The sequence below is a fragment of the Protopterus annectens genome, chromosome 13.part0 (assembly GCF_019279795.1).
Source record: "Protopterus annectens isolate FY-2018-M chromosome 13.part0, PAN1.0, whole genome shotgun sequence".
NCBI lineage: Eukaryota > Metazoa > Chordata > Ceratodontiformes > Protopteridae > Protopterus > Protopterus annectens.
Window position 1 is genome coordinate 85,051,162 of NC_056747.1, and position 20,175 is coordinate 85,071,336.

The window sequence follows — 20,175 nt, forward strand, 5'->3', positions numbered from 1 at the left end:
TAAATTCAGGAGCTGGCCGACCGGCACTTGCGAACTGCTTCTGCTTCGGGCACCGCGCGGCAAAAAAGACTGGAGAACATGGTGTCGGCTGTTACTTATATACCCCTGTCGCACTGACGTCAGGGAAGAAGGCGACAAGAACCGACGCCTGACGGCAGAGAACCCATATGTGATTACTGCAGCTGTATGCACGATGAACATCATGTCTATTAACACAGTCACAACCAGGGACAAGACAAAATATTGGGCCAAACAAAGCACTTTTGTTTCAGTACGTTATCTGCAGAAGTGCACTGAGCATGCAAACTGGAATCACTAGGCTGAAGTCATCAGTGCCAGGGCTTTGACTCGTTTACATTTTTCTCCAATCAATAACATTCCCATCCACAGCTCTCAATCTCTTTTTGTCCAGAATAAAAGGACAGAGGTCCCAAATCAGGGGCAATATTTAAATACTGAAATTACTGATTTAGGAGAGTTGATGCGTTATTTCAAGCACTGTATACTCAGTTTTAAAAAGTAAAAAGTGAAAAGACAGATTATAATGTACAAATAAGAGCAAACATCTTTTCTCAAAAAGTCACAGATTTTTTTTTTTTTATCAGGGCCAGAATAAAATAAACCAAAAAAAATCAGGGATATCCCTGAAAAAAATTTGGACACGAAGTATGCCAAAGCCTACCTTACTTTACTCCCTCTTAGCCAAGAGGAATCTTCTAGGTTGAGATTTTATCATTTCCTTTGATAAACTCACAATCACCATCACCTTCAAGGTCCCCTCTAGATTGCTCAAAGGCTGTATCAGACATGACCACCACCACCATTCCCAGCACCAGTTTTCTTTAGCAGATTGGTACCCTTTAAAAGCAGAGTTATATTTTGTGTATACGCACGTGCACACACAAAAAAACTAAACAAAATAAAAACTAAATAAAATAAAAACCAAAAGTAAAAAAAACTAAAAATAAAAACAAAAAGTAACAAAAAAAAAAAACTAAACATATAAATAAAAACTAAACAAATCCACAGGGTTGCACAAGCAGCACTATTCAACAACAGGCTCTAGTTTAAAAAAAAAAAAAAAAAAGTGAAATCCTATGATTTGTAGCCACAGCTGTAACTCAGCATCTGCAAATACTGCTTGTAAATTTATTTCATTATGTTTTTGTATTCTAGCACTACTAAAGACAGCATGCTGAACATTTAGACCCCTGCTCAAGAAAAATCTGCAGAGGTCACCATATCTTTCAAGAGAAAATGTCAAAATATTAAACTTCTAAACTTTGTTCTGAAAATGTAGCAGCATTCAGTTAACATCCATGCAAGATCAAAATGTTGCAAGCAAGCCTTGTTTCTGGGTACTCACTTTTTAACCTTTTCTCTCAACTTAAAAAATAAAATTTACTTCTAATCTGATTCCACCCCCAACCCTCACTTTCAGTTGTGCTGAAAATCTGGAACGCTCTTCTTAAGATGGCTCAAGTTTAAACATTTAGACCCCTGCCCAAGAAATCTGCACAGGTCACAACCTCCAAAATTTTAATATTTTGTAACAGAATATTATCATAATGTGACCCCCCCCCAAAAAAAAAATAATAATAAAGCTGGCCCTTAGGGCTTGAGCAAGACTCTCAGGCACAAAAGGAATATTTCTGTAACAAGCAAGTAACATAATGAGCCAGATTTCAAAGAGTTTGCTCCCAGTGTAAGTGACGCAAGTCCAGAGTAAGCCTGCCTCAATTCCAAGAGACTTGGGTCAAAGTAACTCACTTCAGTGTAAGGCCTATCTATAAAATAGGTTTAGACTGGAGGCTAAAGACCTACTCTCAGTTTAAGTGACTGTTTACTCCAATATAATACACCAGAGAAAAGTCACTTGCACTGACAGCAAGTCTTTTGGAATTGGGTCCTATGGACTTTCAACTTAATAGCAGTAAAACAAAGACCACAGTTTATGTTATGTTTAGTACCAAAGGCAAAATAAGCATTTAATAAATTTTACTCAACCAATTTTTAATATTGTACCCAGACGACTCATGTTGTAAAAGGATCCTCTATCCTTCGTGATGAAGACTCTTATTTGACATTTGTTGATGGGGTTAGTCCCTTTTTCAGCGGAGGCCCGGGGAGAAGTACTATTTTACCTTGTGGAGTTTTAAGTACAAAAAAATCAAAGTACAAAGCTGGGAAGTAAAAAGGAAAAGAAATCACAGTTCTGCATAACAGAATTGAACAGAATGGACAAAAAAATCACTGGCAGGGGATTAAATTACTTAAGAACTAAGACTTCTGACTGGTAGTTTTTTTTTCTATAAAGCTAAACCATAACCACATAGGTCTCAAGCTGGAAAAGGATGGCCAAGTGTACATAAACATTTAATGCACAACCACACTCCAGTCAACATTTTTCGGGAAATTTCACTTTAGTATAAAAACTGTTCAAACATATATGCATCGTTTCATCATACTCGCACACAAAAATAGATCAGAAAGATGAAAAATGTGAACAACTTACAGAAAACAAACACAAAACGTTTCATTATTACTGGCAGAGATGCTCCTTAACAGCAGCAGCTCTTGACCTATTTATGCTGTCTCTATGAAATGCCTCCCAATACAAAAATCCAAAAAGGTAAAAACTGCACAACAGGAATTCTCTTATCTTAAACACATTTTTGGACCACTATACGAGTACCTCTTCCATCAAAAAAAGTTACAAATTGATGTCCAATCACAGTAGTTGGTAGCACTTTACAAATCCAAATACATTGCTGGTTGGCATATTTAGGTAAACATTTAAACAATTACCCAATTCAGCCATGAAAAACTTTCAGACATTTCTGCACAAGACTGTTTACAGTGATACAAAGTTCTCTGCAGACCATGCATGTGCACAGTTGTGTCAATGAGGTGGTGTTTGAGTGATGACTTCAAAAATGGGTTGGCTATTTATTTGCCTCACAGGCTGTGGGACAGTATTCCACACATTTCAGAGATGCAGCTGGAGTAAAGGGAGTCACCAGCTTTGTTGTTATATGTGGATACAGCCAGTACAGTTTTGTCAAAGGATTGCAGGGTTCTATTAGGCGAGTATGGCTGAATAATGTTTTGTATGCAGACTTCTCTAGGTATGGGTTATTTTGTGAGCAGTTGTGCATATGTCGCAGCAAGGAGAACTTCCAGTGAGTTTAGCTACCCAACAGCAATGCAACAGTGTGCTCTGTATGGCTGATTTGCTGCAAATTTGGCCACCTTGTTGAAGTAGTGTTACTCAAGCTTTCAGGCTTGGGTGAGGCTAAGATTTGCAAATACGAGGGAGACAGAGAAGGGTGAATAGTAGACAGACATAGCAAGAATAAAAACTGCAACAACCTGTGAGATACAGTTTTGTCCTCTAAAGTGAAATTTCTTGTGTCTTTCTGACTGCCTGCAAAAACGTGTTGATCGAATTTCAGGTGTTCATCCATGGTGACAGCTTAATGCAAAACATTAGAGTCTTGTCCTTTGATGTAATTGTGAAGTCTCATCTATCCTTAGTTAGCCATTTGGGAGATAAAAAGCATCAGGTTTAGTTGTTTTTAAGATTTAGTAGGAGTTGCAAGGTTTTAAGTTAGGTTTCTACAGCTCAGAAAGCCCGTTTGTTTGTTTTTTTTTACCTGGTGTGGGTAGGTTTTTTGCTGAGCAGACTAAGGTGGAGTTCAGCATATTGCATTAACAGAGGTGATATTTAATACAGTGTGCAGGTCACTGATAAACAGGAGATGCCTACAGAAATTAGTGAGGTAAAGTCATTTATTTTACAGACTGCTGCCTATTAGATAGGAAACTATGAAACCAGCAGAGTTCAGACTGAGCCAAGACAGGAAAACTTCTATATGGAATTCCAAAAGAAACTGAGTTGGACTTAAGTTTCCTAGATTTTAGTGTAATGTGTTTTCTTGTTGCGTTTGGACAGGTGTTTAGCTAGATTTCTGTGGCGTCTACAACACTGTAAAAAGTAAACACATTTTGTCTTAGGCACACATACCCCATGCTTTGTCACTTTCATGACTTCTTTTGTGTACTTAAGTTAGACATAGCGCAGACTTTACTCTGAGTCTTTACAGAGGCTAGGTACTTCAGGAAATTCTTACTGAATTTGGTTAATGCACTCTCTAGGGATAGCATTTTGAGAGTATCCCAGTTTGTAAGGTATTAATAAAAGTTTCAGGGCTGAAATTAGAGAGATTTTCAATGATGCTATAGTGGTGCTAATGGGGGCTTTGTTAAAGGTAAGTAAGTGGTCATCAATATTACAAAGTAGCATATAGGAGGCTGCAATTGCAACGGGTACGGAGGTGAAAATCCAGTCTAAAACAGCCTCCCTATTTGATGTTTTGTTGTTTGCCGATAGATAGATATATATATATATATATATATATATATATATATATATATATACACACACATATATATATATATATATATATATATATATATATATACATACATACACACACACACAGTTAGGTACAGCAGTAGAACTGAATTGAGTTTGTGAGGCTGGTAGAATTGATCGAGTGTCAATCAATGTTGATATTCCCCATGATGGTTGGTCTGTGACGAGACATCTTCTAAGATTGTAATATTGTTCCCTGGAGGTTTGTGCAATCCTATGACAGTTAAGGAATTGTAGTGATAGAGTTTTAGGGACAGCATTAAGTAATTCTTAACTGTGGAATTTTGGTGTACTTAGGTGGTTGGGTTTGGGTTTGAGTTCAACTTCTACGTTATTTTTATAGCACCACCAGCCCTTTGATTTTGTTGACCTACTCTTATTATAGCAAGAGAGTAGGATTACTTCATCCTTTGTTTGAGGTTTCAAGGAGGCCTGGATTTGGATGGATGTTTCTGCACAGGTGCTATGTTAGAACTTACTTACTGGGCGGCGCAGTGGTGCAGCAGTTAACGTCGTCGCCTCACAGCAAGAGGTTCTCCGGTTCGATTCTCGGATGAGGTGCCTTCTGTGTGGAGTTTGCATGTTCTCCCTGTGTTCGTGTGGGTTTCCTCCCACATTCCAAAGACATGCATCTGAAGCATTTTTCCCCAGGCCTCCGCTGAAAACAGGCTCTGTGGAACCTAGTCGGACTTTCCCAGTCAACAAATGTTAAATAAAAAAAAAACTTACAGAAAATCGGTTTTCTTCTGATTTTGCTTTAGGGTGTTGGTTTGAATTAGGTGGAAAGGTTGAAGGGGCCGATGTGATATGTCAAGTGGCATGTTATAAAATATTTATGTGAGGGAAAAGTGAAGAGTTAAGTAAGATAAGGTACAGGATGGTGTGGAGGAAGGATAAAGTGATTTTAGCAGGGTAAAATATTTATGTGAGGGAAAAGTGAAGAGTTAGTAAGATAAGGTACAGGATGGTGTGGAGGAAGGATAAAGTGATTTTAGCAGGGGTTTAACTAGATTTTTTTTTTTGGTGAAAGGAGGGAATTTAGTGATGGACTGGTTGCGAGGTGGATTTGAGAAGGAGCTGAAATAGAACAGGTTAAGATAGACAGCAGTGGGAATAGGAGTGGAAGAAATGTAGTGTGCGAGTCTGTGCATGATGGTATTGTGGGTAGGATAGAACAACACAGCAGGTTTCATCCAACTGTATGTCAATCATTCCAAAGCCAATGTGGAAGCTCCATGCAGACAAGGGTATGCTTTCCATACTAGATGCTGAGAGTCTGTGTTACTGTTATCTGCCTAACACGGAGGATATACTGTGCACCCTCTGCCCAAGCAATAATTTAGATCTCGAGTCATCAACATTTCTTCTGTGCAAGAAGGTTGGTGAATACATTCCTTGCCAGTGAAATAGCACATTTGCTCAGAAAGAGAATAAAATCATTGTTCTGCCAAAGAGCTATAGTGTCCAAGGATAGAAAGGAGGCACAATATCCTAGAGTGCACTTTAAAGGCAGAATCTCCACAATTACTACCGATGTCATTTTCGTTGGGAGTAGTAATGATACTTCCAAGAACGGAGTAGTAATGATACTTCCAAGAACCCACTGCTCACCGAAGACCACTAAAGGAAGGTGAACAAGGCCCTATCCTGCTGCCACAAAGGCAGAAAAACATTTTTGTCAATATGCTGGAAGTTGTGTTTCCATTTTCTGCCAGAGGGCGAAGGCATTCACCTGTGCCCTATGCCAGCTGCGGCTCAAAGTTAGCTACAATGGGAAGAAGAAAGTGTAGCCAGAAGTCTGCCACTAATAGGACTCTGGACACTGGGCACAAGAGGCACGCTCTCAGTGTGTAAAGAAATCTGGCAACAGTGGGAATACCAAATAGGAAAAATAATTACTTCATATTATTCCAAAATCTTCCATCTCATAAACGTCAGCCCAATAATACACATGGGTTAAATAAATGAACAAGTTGTAAGTCTAGGGTCAAAACAGAACAGTCTACAGTTAGAGCAAGTCTTGAATTACCTTATCACGATGAACTTCCAAAGAGACTCCTAGTTTTAAACAAACATTTTTTTATAGAAACAAGCCAAGCTACTAGCAGGGAAAATTTTAGAAGAACTGAAAGAATGGGAGTTTCCACAATAGCAAGCAGGGTTTTGACTGCGAGGACAGGTTACTTACCACAAACTTCAAAATTTACCCAAGATAGCACTGACTGCAAACTAGAATGGGTCATTTCAAAATGACTCTCTCATTACCGCCTTTGTAAAACTACAGTGAGAGCTCCCATCTTCATTATACTGAAATGTTCCAAGTCTTAGATTAGATACAGTGTACACACACACACACACACACACACACACACACACACACACACACACTCTAAATGAAGTAGGAATGGCCCAAGGGGAGGTTATCCAATTTGTTTCTTAGTGGAATACAATGTAAATTTATGCACTCAAACAAGGATGCTTATGTTACCACAACTTTCTTTAAAGTGTGACATCAACAGCTTAATACAGAAAAAAACCCTGCATTCCATCCAGGTGCAACTAACCATAGGCAAAACTGCTCTACAAATTGTAGCATGCTACAGGCCACCCTCTCAAACTCAGGAACCCCACACAGCCTTCCTGAAGACACTGGAGGGTATAAATTTATCTCCAAACACCATCATATTGGGTGACTTCAACTACCCGAATATAGACTGGGAACATTACTCAAGCCCCAACTTTCTAGCCCAACGGTTCCTGGAGTTCATAAATTCAAATGCCATGGAACAGCTAGTCACTGTTCCCACGAGAGGAGAAAATATACTAGATCTCATTATCACAAACATGGGGACAAAATGCTCCACACCGGAAGTATATCCCTCATTGGTGAGATCTGATCATAAACTAATCTCACTGGAAATCCACATCCCGCCCCCACCCCAAACAAAAAAGACCACAGTGAAGAACTTCTCTAAAGCAAACTTCACACTACTCAAGACAGTGGTATCCTTAAGGCCCCTGAGACAGTGGAAATCACAACCCAAGCTGCGGAAGCCCTTACAAATGCCTTCTATGAACACCTCCAGGACTGCATGGATCAGGCAATCCCAAATAAAACCAAGACTCTTTCCACAAAGGGCAAATATCCAGTCTGGTGGACCCCAGCCATTAACAAACTTTACAATAAGAGGAGAAAGCTATTACATGATAGAACAAATCCATAAAAGGGAAGTCACCCCTGATCATTATTAGTAAAAAAAATATGAGCACTCATAAAATCAACTAAGGCCAATTTTGAGAGAAAAATTGCCATGGATTCAAAGGACAATCATAAGGCATTTTTCAGCTATGTTAGGAACCTGGGTGGAAACTCCCAGATATGCTCAGAATTAGTCCAAAATGATACAAAAAAAAAAAAAAAAAAAAAAAAAAAAATCACTGAACCCACAGACATTGCCAACATACTGGCAGACAGGTTCAGTGCAAACTTCACCCCTCCCCCCTAAAGGAGAGATAACTATCCCAGCGGAGTGTAGCCTCCCAGACATCTCAAATGCGCAGGTGAAAGCTGCTCTCTCTAAAGCTAAAAACACAGCATCAATGGGACCGGATTGTGTCCCCAGCTGTGTGCTACACGAGCTAAATGAGGAATTAAACCCACACATAAGGCAGCTGTTTAATCTCAGCCTTACCACAGGATACGTGCCCAAGGAGTGGCGTACGGCAACTGTGGTCCCACTCCACAAAGGCGGTGCCTCTTTGGACCCTGGTAATTACCGCCCCATAAGCTTAACAAGTCTAGTCTGCAAAGCTATGGAGAGGATCATAATGGAGCTCATAAACAAAGATATAGGGGACTTGCAGACATTGGACCCGACCCAGTTTGGCTTAGTCAAGGGAAGATCATGCCTTTTGAACTTTGTTGACTTCTTCGAAACAGTCACCAAGGCCATTGATGAGGGAAAGGCAGTCCATACAGCCTACCTTGACCTTGCAAAGGCTTTCGACACAATACCCCACTCGGGTATTGTAGAAAAACTTACCAGCTTAAATGTAAACCCATAGGTCACAAGATGGGTTGCAAACTGGCTTAAGGACAGAACCCACAGGGTTAGAGTTGCTGGCGCTATGTCAGACTCCAAGCCGGTCACAAGTGGTGTCCCACAGGGCTCGGTCCTTGGCCCCCTATTGTTCGGCATCTACTTCTCAGAAGTACAGGCCAACATGGGAGGACTTTGGCTGACAAAGTTTGCAGACGACTGCAAACTGGGCCATAGTGGAAAGTGCATCGGACACGGATATCCTTCAGAAGGGACTCACGGAAACAGATAGCTGGTGCCAGAGCCATGGACTGAAGTTAAACGCCAAAAAATGTATAGTCATACCCTTCGGGAAAAACAAGGTAACCCCAAGCTACCATATAAGTGGCAATCCACTAAGCACAGAAGAGGTTATCAGGGACCTGGGGACCCAGGTTGACAGTGGCCTTTCTTTTGACACTCACGTTGCTGAAGTGGTTAGAAAGACCTTCTACATTGCCCACCTGATCATGAAGGGATTCACATCCAGATCTAGTGAGGTCATTGTTCCCCTGTACTCTTCACTTATCAGACCAATGATAGAGTACAATGCCCCATTCGGGATGCATCTCGCCCGACATCTGCAGCAATTGGAGAGACCCCAAAAGTTTATCACCAAAAGGATAAAGGGACTCCAAAATCTGTCATATTCTGCCAGATTGAAGAAACTCCAGCTCTATTCAGTCGCATACAGTCTGCTCAGAGGTGACATGTGCCTGACATACAAGGCCATGTCCAACCCAGAATTAATGGACATGCTCCACCTCAAAAAATCCAAATCCACCAAAACCACTAGAGCAAGTGACTTAAACCTTAGCACGGATATAAATAGGACGTGCTGGAGGGATAGATTTATCACTCAGAGACTCCCTATGCTGTGGAATAGAGTCCCGGTCCATGTGAGGCAGAGCACCTCGCTGGCTCTGTTCAAGAGAAATCTTGACCTGTGGATGGGAGATCGTAGGTTTACCCCGGGAATCATCTCTGTGTCACTGCTGGACAGAGACACAACAAACTAATGGGTACAGTATTTTTTCATATAAGGGGTGGCGTAAGCCACAAAAATTCGGGCTAGGCTTATAAATGCCTTGGGGCAGATAGCCTAGTATAGACCTATGAACCTATTCGGCAAAGAAACCAGTAGTGTCAAAACTAAAATGAATGCCATACAAGCACAGTATATACATTTCTGAATACTAAAACAATGGTAGTAATGTTCTGATATAAATAAGGCATGAAAAAACACATACAAGACAGTATGCCTTCATACTGCAGTGTGGTTTAGACAATAACAATAATTCTGGAAGCTATAACTGCCAAAATACCTAATGAAGAACACCACAACACAAGCAGTCCTAACACATGCTACTTGTCCACATACACTAAGGCGCTTTCTGCAGAACAGCCTGACCACTGATAAAAGTACAACAGGGAAGCAAATCAGAAGCTAAATTACACTATATAAAACACAGAATGACTCAGTGTTGGCCACAAAAAGTTTGATCACAACCTTACAATACAAAACACTGTTAGGTGCAAAAAAAATGAACACTAACAATATAAACAATGGTCACTTGGCCCAATGTCATATGCTTCAGATTACTCTCCCCCCACACCAGTTTCAAACAGAAAGGGCAGAGTGCTTCAGTGTGCCTCCTTTGCCAAAGCTCAAGGAATTATCAAGCCAAAGAGATTCCCATCACACATGTGGACTTTTCCTGCTACTACCAACTAAAAACTGTTGTACTACAAGGAATTCCCTTAGGCACATGCCAAATCATCTTCCATGCGTTCCCATACACAAATGTTCTATAGTTTTTAAAATCCTGTTATTCTTTATTACTGTACTCCAAAAGCAGTAATTTGAGCAATACATCTTTTTTCTTTCTGGTCCTCTGCTGAAAACGGGTCATGTCCAGTCAGCTATCTAACCACCAAATGTGAATAAACTTTGAACTAAACAGGCAATGGACCTGGTGAATACCCAGCACTAAAGAAATGCTTAGCTAAGATTTGAACCCATGTCCTTCAGCTTTTCATTCCAACGGCTCTACTACTAAAAAGCTACTGGACATTTACTACTTCACTGAAGTGCTGGAGCACCCTCTATGACTGACGTCACACACACACACAAGAACCCCACCCTCAGACAATCCTTTGCGAAACTGGCCATTAAATCCCAGTACAATATATGTAAAAAAAAAAAAAAGGAATTACAACATGCTCCCCAAGGCCAGGCTTTAATTTTTCCCCGCTAGAATAACTGCGCATTGTACAGGGCATCAACATGTTATCACACCTCAGTCGGGACTCGCGCTCTGTTCTTACGCCGTTCAAGTAGACAGGGATGGATTGATGTCTAGCCGAAACACTCGATAATCCTTATATACATTTGTGTAGATCGGAGGAGAGGGACTGTCACCACTGCCAAGCTAACCCTATGGACACATCTGGAATATAACAACCTGCAAGAGGGGGAAACTCTCATAAGCAATAAGGCACCACAAAGGCCAAGTATGAAGGCAGCACTATGCAAGTTTACAACTGCACTCACAGCACAGCCCAAATACTAACCAGAATAGTATGGTAGACAGAAAACCCCTCTATAGCTCTAGGCCACAAGTTCCATAGGAGTTTTCTACCTACCTTGCTTCTCTGGTCAGTATCTGCGCAATGCTGCGAGTACAACTGTAAACTTTTGTACTGCTTTTTACACAAATAAGCCACTGCAATGCCTTACTGCTTACAAATACTTGCCTTAGAGGTTGCTGCATTCCAGATGTCTCCCTGAGGTCAACCATGCAGTGGTTAACAGGCTTATTTTTATCACTACAACACCACCGATACAGGTAGGCGAGTCAAAGCAAAATAATTAAAATGTACAGAGTAGAAGACGAATGGTAGAAAAATGCAAAAATGATTCTCCTAAGCAAGCCTTATACTGACACACTACATTTCTCCAAGAATGCACCTTGGGATACATCTTGTGTATACTAAAAAGGACTACAGAGCACAATTTACTAATTTCCATTAGACCTTCTAGAATTTGCACTGCCTATGGTCTCAAATTTATCACTATGTACCGATTCCCTGGAAATGAAACCTCCCAGCTGGACATTCCAGGTTAACAAACAAGCAAATAAAGGTTAACAAACGCAAGCAAATAATAAAGTCAACACTGACTGCTTATCGCCCAGATCAAGGCTGAAAAGGTCAGACCAGTCCACTCACCTGGTTTAATAAAATTTTAAATAAAAGATTTTAAACACATTGAACAGTTTAAACTGTCTGAACACAAACCACTGTCAAAACACAAAATTATCTAATCATTCTGTATCATGTTCAAGTACCGAACGATGTAAGAATTTGACAGCAGAAAGACTGGGACCCACACAGAAGTATTAAGTAAAAATTACTACTTAATTAAGGAAAGCAGGATGGCTAAGAAGTGACAGCAGATTTTACTGTCAATCTTAATTCAGCTGTTGTGCACAGTATGACCTTGGACATGTCTCTTCAGCTTTCTTTTGTTTCAAACTTCCTACCGCATAAGTCAGTTGAATAATCCTGCACTCTGAACAGCACAATTACAAAGGATAATACAACAGTAACAAACTCACATTGTGTACTAATCTCCAAAAACATTTGATTAAAACCTGAAAAACCTCCAGTTAACCTTACATCTAGGCAGCTGGCAAAAAGTTATGAAATTAACAGTCCATGTAACAGTGAATTGATGTTTCCATAAGATACCACCAACAGTGCAAGGCACTCTGAAAAGGGAGTATTATGCCCATCACCTACTACACAAGAAAAGCTGCCTTAAAGGGGGGGGTATTTTAGGGAAGGCAGAGTTAAGCATGTACACTACTTTGCCATTAGAAATATGAACAAAAGGTCCCTGGCAAATGCCATTTGCTTCTTGAAAATCCTCAGCCATGATAGGATGGCCAGAATGCACATATGAAACAGCAACCCCACCCCACCCCCCAGACTAACAAAAAGATAAATGAGATACGAGGTGTGCAATGATCGTGGGTATAAGCAAAACCATTTCAAATGCATGAAAAAAAAATTAGCATATAAATAAGTAAACAAACAACAAGCGGTACTGTCAAGTTTCAACAAGCAAACCAGCTGGGATGATGACTATACTGGCAATGTACTGTATTTTATGCAAATCAATGAATTAAACCCACAGAGTTAACACTAAATCAAAACCAAGAAATTAACAACTCTCAGGATAATAATGAACAAGCTTTAAGACCTGTGTTAATCAGGCAATTTTAATTTTAGATCAGTGTACATTATAAAATAGCAAAATGGAACACAGCATGAAAAAAACCACACCACCAGTATGAACTGGTCTACAATTACATCAACCTCAGGTTAGAAGATTTATTGTGCTCATGTTTTGACTCCGCATGACGGCTAAGCATTCCTGTAAGAAATAGGATACAACTATGACACCATAAAACCTTAAACCATGCTCTTTTACCTATGAAAGGCAGAGTAGTAAACACAGCTAAAATGAAGTGTGTAGGCCCCTCTCACAAAAAAACTTTCTGATTTTCACTTTATTTAGAAAAAAAAGTGTACACAAGCACCTTCTTTGTTGCCCTATTAATCATAGCACACAATCTAAATACCTGCATTTGTTTTTATAGTAGTCTGTGTGAATTGGGGGAAAATCTCCCCCACTCTGGACCACATAACTTAAGCAAAGCATGGAACCTGTCGAACAACCAACAACATACTGCACTGCCAAAGAATGGAAGCTGGGACAACTTTGACATGCGGATGTTGACAGTGAAAGATTAAAGCAACCCCTCTCCTTAAAAATACTACTAAATTAGATTACCATACTTCTACCTCCAAAATAAAACACAAACCCAGAAGATGGCAATTATCCTGCACACAACAGACTACTTACCTAACACACACCATACCTCTCAATCTCGAGACTTTTGCAGCATGTCTAGAATTTTTGGTTTAATCCTCATAAAATGTGTGTTTTGGGGAAAATCACTGATTGAAACCACTTAACGTCAATAGCCCTCAGAAAATGCATGCCAACACAAAATTGATACTCTCACACTATAATGGTAGTATTTACAATCTATCCCCGTTTGTCCAGATCTCTCGTGCTAAAAAGTTGACAGGTATGACTTACACACACGCGCGCAATAAATTAGAAATAATGGCAGTTCTTGGTTATGCAGCCCAACCTACAAGACGTACAAATGAACATTTCACACATATCATTTAGGCAACTAGTGACAAATCTGTGGTAACAGTATGTGTCTAAGTAGCAGTTGTACCTGCAAGTGTAGCTCAGGTTTCTCCTGACACTTCTTTTGAAGAAGCTCTTGCAACCTTCGCAGGTGAAGACTCCGTAGTGCTTTCCGCTGGATTTGTCCCCACAGACAACACAGTCCACTTGAAACCCATGCTTATCCTCTTCGCCATGTTCTTGGTCACTGGCCATATCCTGTGGGGAAGACTCCTCTTCAGAGTTTCTTGGGTAGCCCTTCTCCACTCCATTGGAATCCCCATTTGGGTCTCCCCAGCCTCCAGTCACCATTGCCATATCTTCCACTACCCACCCCTAAAAAGTTAACAGCTATACCACGTCACCACAATGTATAAACACATATATTTTATTTTTCACAGCTAAAAGGCATTCGCCATATATAATCTCCAATCAAGGGAAAATTTATCCGTTAAACTGCAGTTAACATGCAAAAACAACCCCCGAAAAAGAAATAGGAGATACCGGGTAGATAATGAATGCAAATGAAGAGCCTGTCTGTGACCTTAAGTAGTAGAAAGTTTCAAAAATCAATTCTGGGAAAAATCTGACATCGTCTCACTGCTGTATAGCTGTAACAGCTCTTCCCTAAAGAAAGAATTTCCTTGTGTCTCCCAGTCAGCCAAGACAAACAAGTTCGACCAGTTTTTTTTTATTGTTGTTTTTTTAAATAAAAGTGCTTAAATGCCAACGACCTTTTAGAAGCCCAGGTTACCGTAATGGCAAGGACTACCTCCTGGTGAGACGACCCCCTCGGAAATTACATTTCTGCTTTGGAAGGAAAGGTGCAGCCCGCCCTTGATTTTTATGCGGAATGACACAGTCCACCACCACGTCAAGGCCTCCAAAGCAATGCCAGAAAAGTGTTCCGGTTGCCGTTTGTCCGCAATTTCATCCCCCTAAGTTGCCAGTTTCAGAATACGAAAACGGTTATTAGATCATAAGGTGAGCTTCAAGCCTCGGTCTTCCATATAAAAAGGCGAAACGACAGATAGGTTTAAAGCCCCCAACTCCTTGCAACAGTCTTCCAAAGTTTTCCACCCTCTTTACAGCAGCCCACCCCTTCTCTAAACCCAGGAGAAAACGCTTCAATATTTTTTTCTAGGTCAATCGTGCCCTCCCGTGACCGTCAGCAAAGCGCTTTCCTATCCGCCTTCTTTCTCCTCCTCCTCCAGTTGTTGTGACCCTGCGCACCACCAATCGCCCTTGCGCGCACCGCCTTGCTCTCCTTACCCCCTCCCCATCTCTTCACTCCCACCTCTAGCTTCTACTGCAACCGGACACCGTTCTGTTGTCCGCCGCGGGGCCTTGGAATAACAACCATCAGGCAGCGCAGCCGCAGCAACAGCCACTTTCTGTGTCACACCTCCTCAACCTCTCACACCACAGCAGCGTTAAGAGCACAAACTTATGCCCTGTTGTAACAGCAAACAACCGCCCTCTTGGTTTGTTTAACTATTAAACATCGCAAAAGGCAGGGCAGAAAAAGAGAGCAAACACCACAGAAAGTCCTTCTTATACACGGGCATCACATCACGGACTATGGCCTATACTAATCTGCATGTAAGACTGGTTACTGCCGACCTCAAGCAGTAACCAACTCAACGGAGACACTGGAATATCAACACAAGTCGTGAACTGCCGTCAACTTACTAAGAAGTGTAGTCTACGAATAAACAGATGACACATTTGCATTAGTTACTATTCTAAGTACCGAAATAAGTACAAATCGAGATCGAATATTGTATGAGTCTTTTACAGATATGCAATGCTTTTAAGTATTGCCTCAAGTGCCATTTTAGGACTTTCGAAGCTTTAAAAAAAGTTTTGTTCCAGAAGCGTGAGCACTCTAACTTTTAAAGAATTGAACTGTCACATACTACTTGGATTCGATGCTTCGACTCCTCTGTTTCAGCTATGTGGTTGCCATGGCAATCCCAGTCCTAATAAGGATATTGAGTGTCAAAGAGCAAAGGGGGAGGGTGGAGAAAAGTAGTTAGAATGTGCACTCTCAGGCTTGACCCCCCTTTTGAGTTTAGTGAACTTTTTGACAACTTTTCTGTTGGTTAAAGATGCTAGTTATTTATAGAACGATTTGACATCTTTTTAAGCCCGACGACTAAAAATATGCCCTAAACGTATTTTGTAGAAACTAAAATATCACATTTTAATCTGTTTATGAGGAGCGCAACATTTTTCGGAGATGTGCTTTTACTAAGTGCAGATTTCATGGATTTTGCTATACACGGCCCATCTTAAGGAGGTGTAATATGAAAAAAATAAACGAAATATGTGCAATATTTATTCCCAGTGCTGTGTGCAATCCCTATTACAACTGTTTTCTAAAGAGGTGTAATCAATTTGCAGAAGACATTGGGATATGTGAGGGCTGCTTAATTGGTGTGCTTGGGTGGAGGTAACAGACATATTTCTGGATGTTAGAAGGTAATCCTCGGTAACTGTGGAGTTCAGACGTTAATGTACTGGGGAAAAAAAAGCTTGCTGTCAGCAACAATTTTGAAAGGGTGCAGAAGAGAAAAGGGGTATTACCAGTCATCATAAGTGCACATGTATGGAATTAATTCAGTTTATTTGCTGTTTGTGGGTGGGTGGGGCGACTACTAGAATTCTTTCTGCGCTTGCGTTTGAGATTAACATCTTAAATCAACAAAATAATCGTTTCTAAAACTACAGTGCTACATTAGCATATTTTATTCTAAAATGTAACTTGCATTTCTACTACTTTTTTGTAAATTAGGTCTTTAGGATGTGGTTAGGTTATGTTGGTCTTTATTCAGTAATTCTTTAAACTGAAAAGTTTTCATTACATGTATTTCAGAAGTCTTTCTGTGTTCTGAGAGGTTCAGTACTTAGCCACAGCTTGCTGTCTGGGCATCATAGCTGTCAACCTATTTGCTCAAGAATTCTGGGAAAAGCAAGGTTAGAGGTGGAAGAGGCACAACAACTAACAGTTAAGACAGAAGGTGATGAGATAAAAACAGTGATATATAATCAATCTACAGGAAAGTCTCCAGGAACAGATGGCATTCCTGTGGAAGTTTGGACATTAGGAGGGAAGAAAGTGATAAAGATCTGGAAGAATTTGTTTAACATTATTTTAAAAGGAGGAGAAGCACCAACAACTTGGAAGAAAGCTGTGGTGGCTGTGTTACCTAAAGATGGCAAAGACTTTTCAGACCCAGCTTCATATTTACCCATTTCAATTTTATATCACAGTTATAAAGTGTTTGTCTGTACTAGGTAAAAGAATGACAAAGGTGTTGCCAAAATTGATATATATGGATCAGTATGGATTTGTTGAAGGAATACAAACATTTGGCAACATTAAGAGAACAATGATTTTCCAGAGGGAAGCATAATGTAAGAAAATGCCTCTCTTGTTGGTGGATATCGACGCAGAGAAAGTATTTGACAGAATAAGCAGGATTTTATGAGTAGGACATTGAATGCATTTGCATTTCCTGATAAAATAATAAGGTTGATTAGAAGGATATATGAAGGATATGAGACAAGAATTAAAGTGGAACATTTCCTCTCAGATAAGTTGTGTTTGAACAGAGTAACCAGGCAGGGGTGTTTTCCTCCCCCTTTGTTATTTGCTTTATATTTAGAGCCGTGAAAATAAGGGGTATGGCAATACAAGGACATAATTGCTATGGTAATCAAGAAAAGTTGGCTTTATTGGTAGATGACATTATTTTGTACCAGATAAATCCAGAAAAGGACATCTCAGTGTTTTGGAAATTTTCAGAAGGTTTCAAGTCTTTTCAGGATTAAAAATCAATAAAGATAAAGCAAAGGCTAAAGCTGTAAATTATATGCCCACACACAGAGTGGTTCAGCAATACCCATAGTTATGGAGGCATGATAAGATGAAGTAATTAGCAGTATTGATTAAAAAGGCTTCTTTTATGGAGCTAAGGATATGTGGGAAGAGACTAAACAAAAGATAATGCAAAAATTGAGAAACTGGAAACTCTAATTTAAAGGAAATGGTAAGATACAACCAGTGAAATTTGTTTTTGTCCCTTTAGTCTTGTATACTGGTCAGGAATACTTTTATCAACCTGAGAAGTTGTGGACAATAATTAATAAATAATTGAATACATTTATCTGGGAGGGAAAGAGGGCAAGATTGAAGTGGGTTAAGTTGATACTTTCAATAGAACAAGGTGGTTTAGATTTATCAGATTTGAAGGTGTGATGTCCCTCCTCTGGGCCAGTACTCAAGGAGCCTCAGTCCTTACCACTGACAGTGAGGGACATTCGCTTGGAGCAAAAATAGATACAATATTTTCATATGCAGCTCTCTGCACCAATCAACATTTCCTTTAAGAGCACACTCAGTCCTAAGGCTGGGTTTCTATCTCTCTATACAGGTCCCAAATAAGACTCCCCACTGACCCAGCTGTAGAGCTGAGTCTCAGCTGAGTGTTCCAAGTCAAGTCCTCGAAAAAACAGTGGTCTATGTCCCTGTTCCAAGTAGCTGGCACACACACACTTCGAGATTTGATTTTCACATACATACACATCTGGGAAAGGCTGGCACAGATTTACCAGCTATGCCCCCCTTTGCCCAGACTATAAGGTAGGTACTGCCATCAGAACACTTCAGAGCTAGCTACTCTAAGGCTTTTACCAAGATATCCAATTTTACTGACTAACATTAATACTAATACAAATGGTAGTGTTTGATCAATGCAGCAAAGCTTTCAGGAGTGGCCACAGTGTCACCAAATAATTATAAGTACTCTCAAAGGTTAAAATATTTTCTAAAAGACCAATCACAATGAAAAGTTTAAACATAGCTAATAATAAATAATAAAAGAACATGAAAATAATAAATATCTATTTACAGTAGAGTTTCATTCACAGGAAATATTAAAAATAACACAGATGAAAAGATTCACACAGATACAGAAAAACAATACTTAAACTAATCTCACTATATTTTCCTGACTGATCTAAAGAATTACTGTTTCCTACTTTATAAAGCAAGGCAATTTGAAGTGGGTGAGTGGTCTTATCAGTTCCAAAACAGAGTGCCCTGAGACATCTGCCTCATCTAGTATTAAAACATAATTTCAGTGCTGGATACAGAATGACATCACATACATCTGGTCACCTGACATATGTCTCCCACACTACCCCCTTTACTAGAAACTGAACCAGAATCTAGCACGTATGTGTCATAATACACACAGATATTACTTTGCTAAGATGTGTTATAGCATCTGGAAGCTATAAAACCATTTCAAAAACTTCCACCCTTCCATGGTAGCAATTAGCTCACTCCTAAGTACAATACAGTAGGATTCCTAGTCCTGGTTTTCACAGACATTTTGTCTCTGGCTGCAATCAGAACTGTAAGATACAATCTTTATGGCCTAAATCAAGTAATTTAATTTCATGCTATTTTTCAAAGTTAGCTGGATTAAGATTACCTTCTTTTCTTCTAGTATCGTCTGTTACAATATATTCATTTCAACAACTATAATACAGTCTGACATACATTTGTATTTCTTTTCTGTCCAGCAGGACCCACTATTGGTACATTTTTAATGTAAGCAGCTTTTCAAATTAATTTTCAACATAAGCACCTGTACAAATCAGTTTGATATACAAATGACAGCTAGCCATGCTGGCATGTATTACACATCCACTTCCCTACTTTCTCTGGCATGGCTGGCAATACATCACATCAGCACATTCCTTCCCCTTTCGAAGACTAAAGCTAGTTTTTCAAGTGACCCTTAAGAAACATGGCTTGAGGGACATGATCCTGTCTGGGAACATATTAACCCATACTCTGTCTTGAGAGTCCATCTGAATTGACATTGTTGACCCCGCTACAGTGCTGCACTATCAGATCATATGCCTGCAACCCTAGACTCCACCTTAATAACTTGGCATTTTGCTGGCTGGCTTGATGTAGCCATGTTAAGGGATTGTGGTCTGTAACTACAGTGAATTTCTTTCCATACAGATAGGGATGATGTTTCTGTAGTTCCCATACTATGGTTTTTACAATCTTTTTCTACTGCTTCATAGCATTCCTCCCTAGGTCGGAATCTACAGGTGAGATGTATAGCTGGGTGCTCTTCTCCTTTTGAGGAAACCTGGCTGAGTACAGCCCCCTCTCCATGGTTTGAAGCATCCAGCCGCACAACAAATTCTTTGCTGTAATCTGGACTGGCTAACACAGGGGGTCCTACCAAAGCCCCTTTAAGCTTTTGGGGTGCCTTCTCTGAGGCAGGGGTCCACACTACCTTATCTAGCTTGTTTTTCCTTGTCAGGTCTGTGAGAGGGGCAGCTATTGTGCTATA

At 40.0% G+C, this 20,175-nt stretch overlaps 1 protein-coding gene across 1 annotated transcript in view; it reads right to left on the reverse strand.

Moving 5' to 3' along the window:
* The window catches only part of NR2F6 (nuclear receptor subfamily 2 group F member 6), a 209,385-nt gene extending 193,801 nt beyond the window's left edge, over positions 1–15,584 (reverse strand). The window contains exon 1 of the mRNA XM_044090635.1: positions 13,839–15,584. Coding sequence (XP_043946570.1) covers positions 13,839–14,107 — 269 coding nt within the window. The 5' untranslated portion in view covers positions 14,108–15,584. The remainder of the gene's footprint in view (positions 1–13,838) is intronic.
* Positions 15,585–20,175: the final 4,591 nt, after the last annotated feature.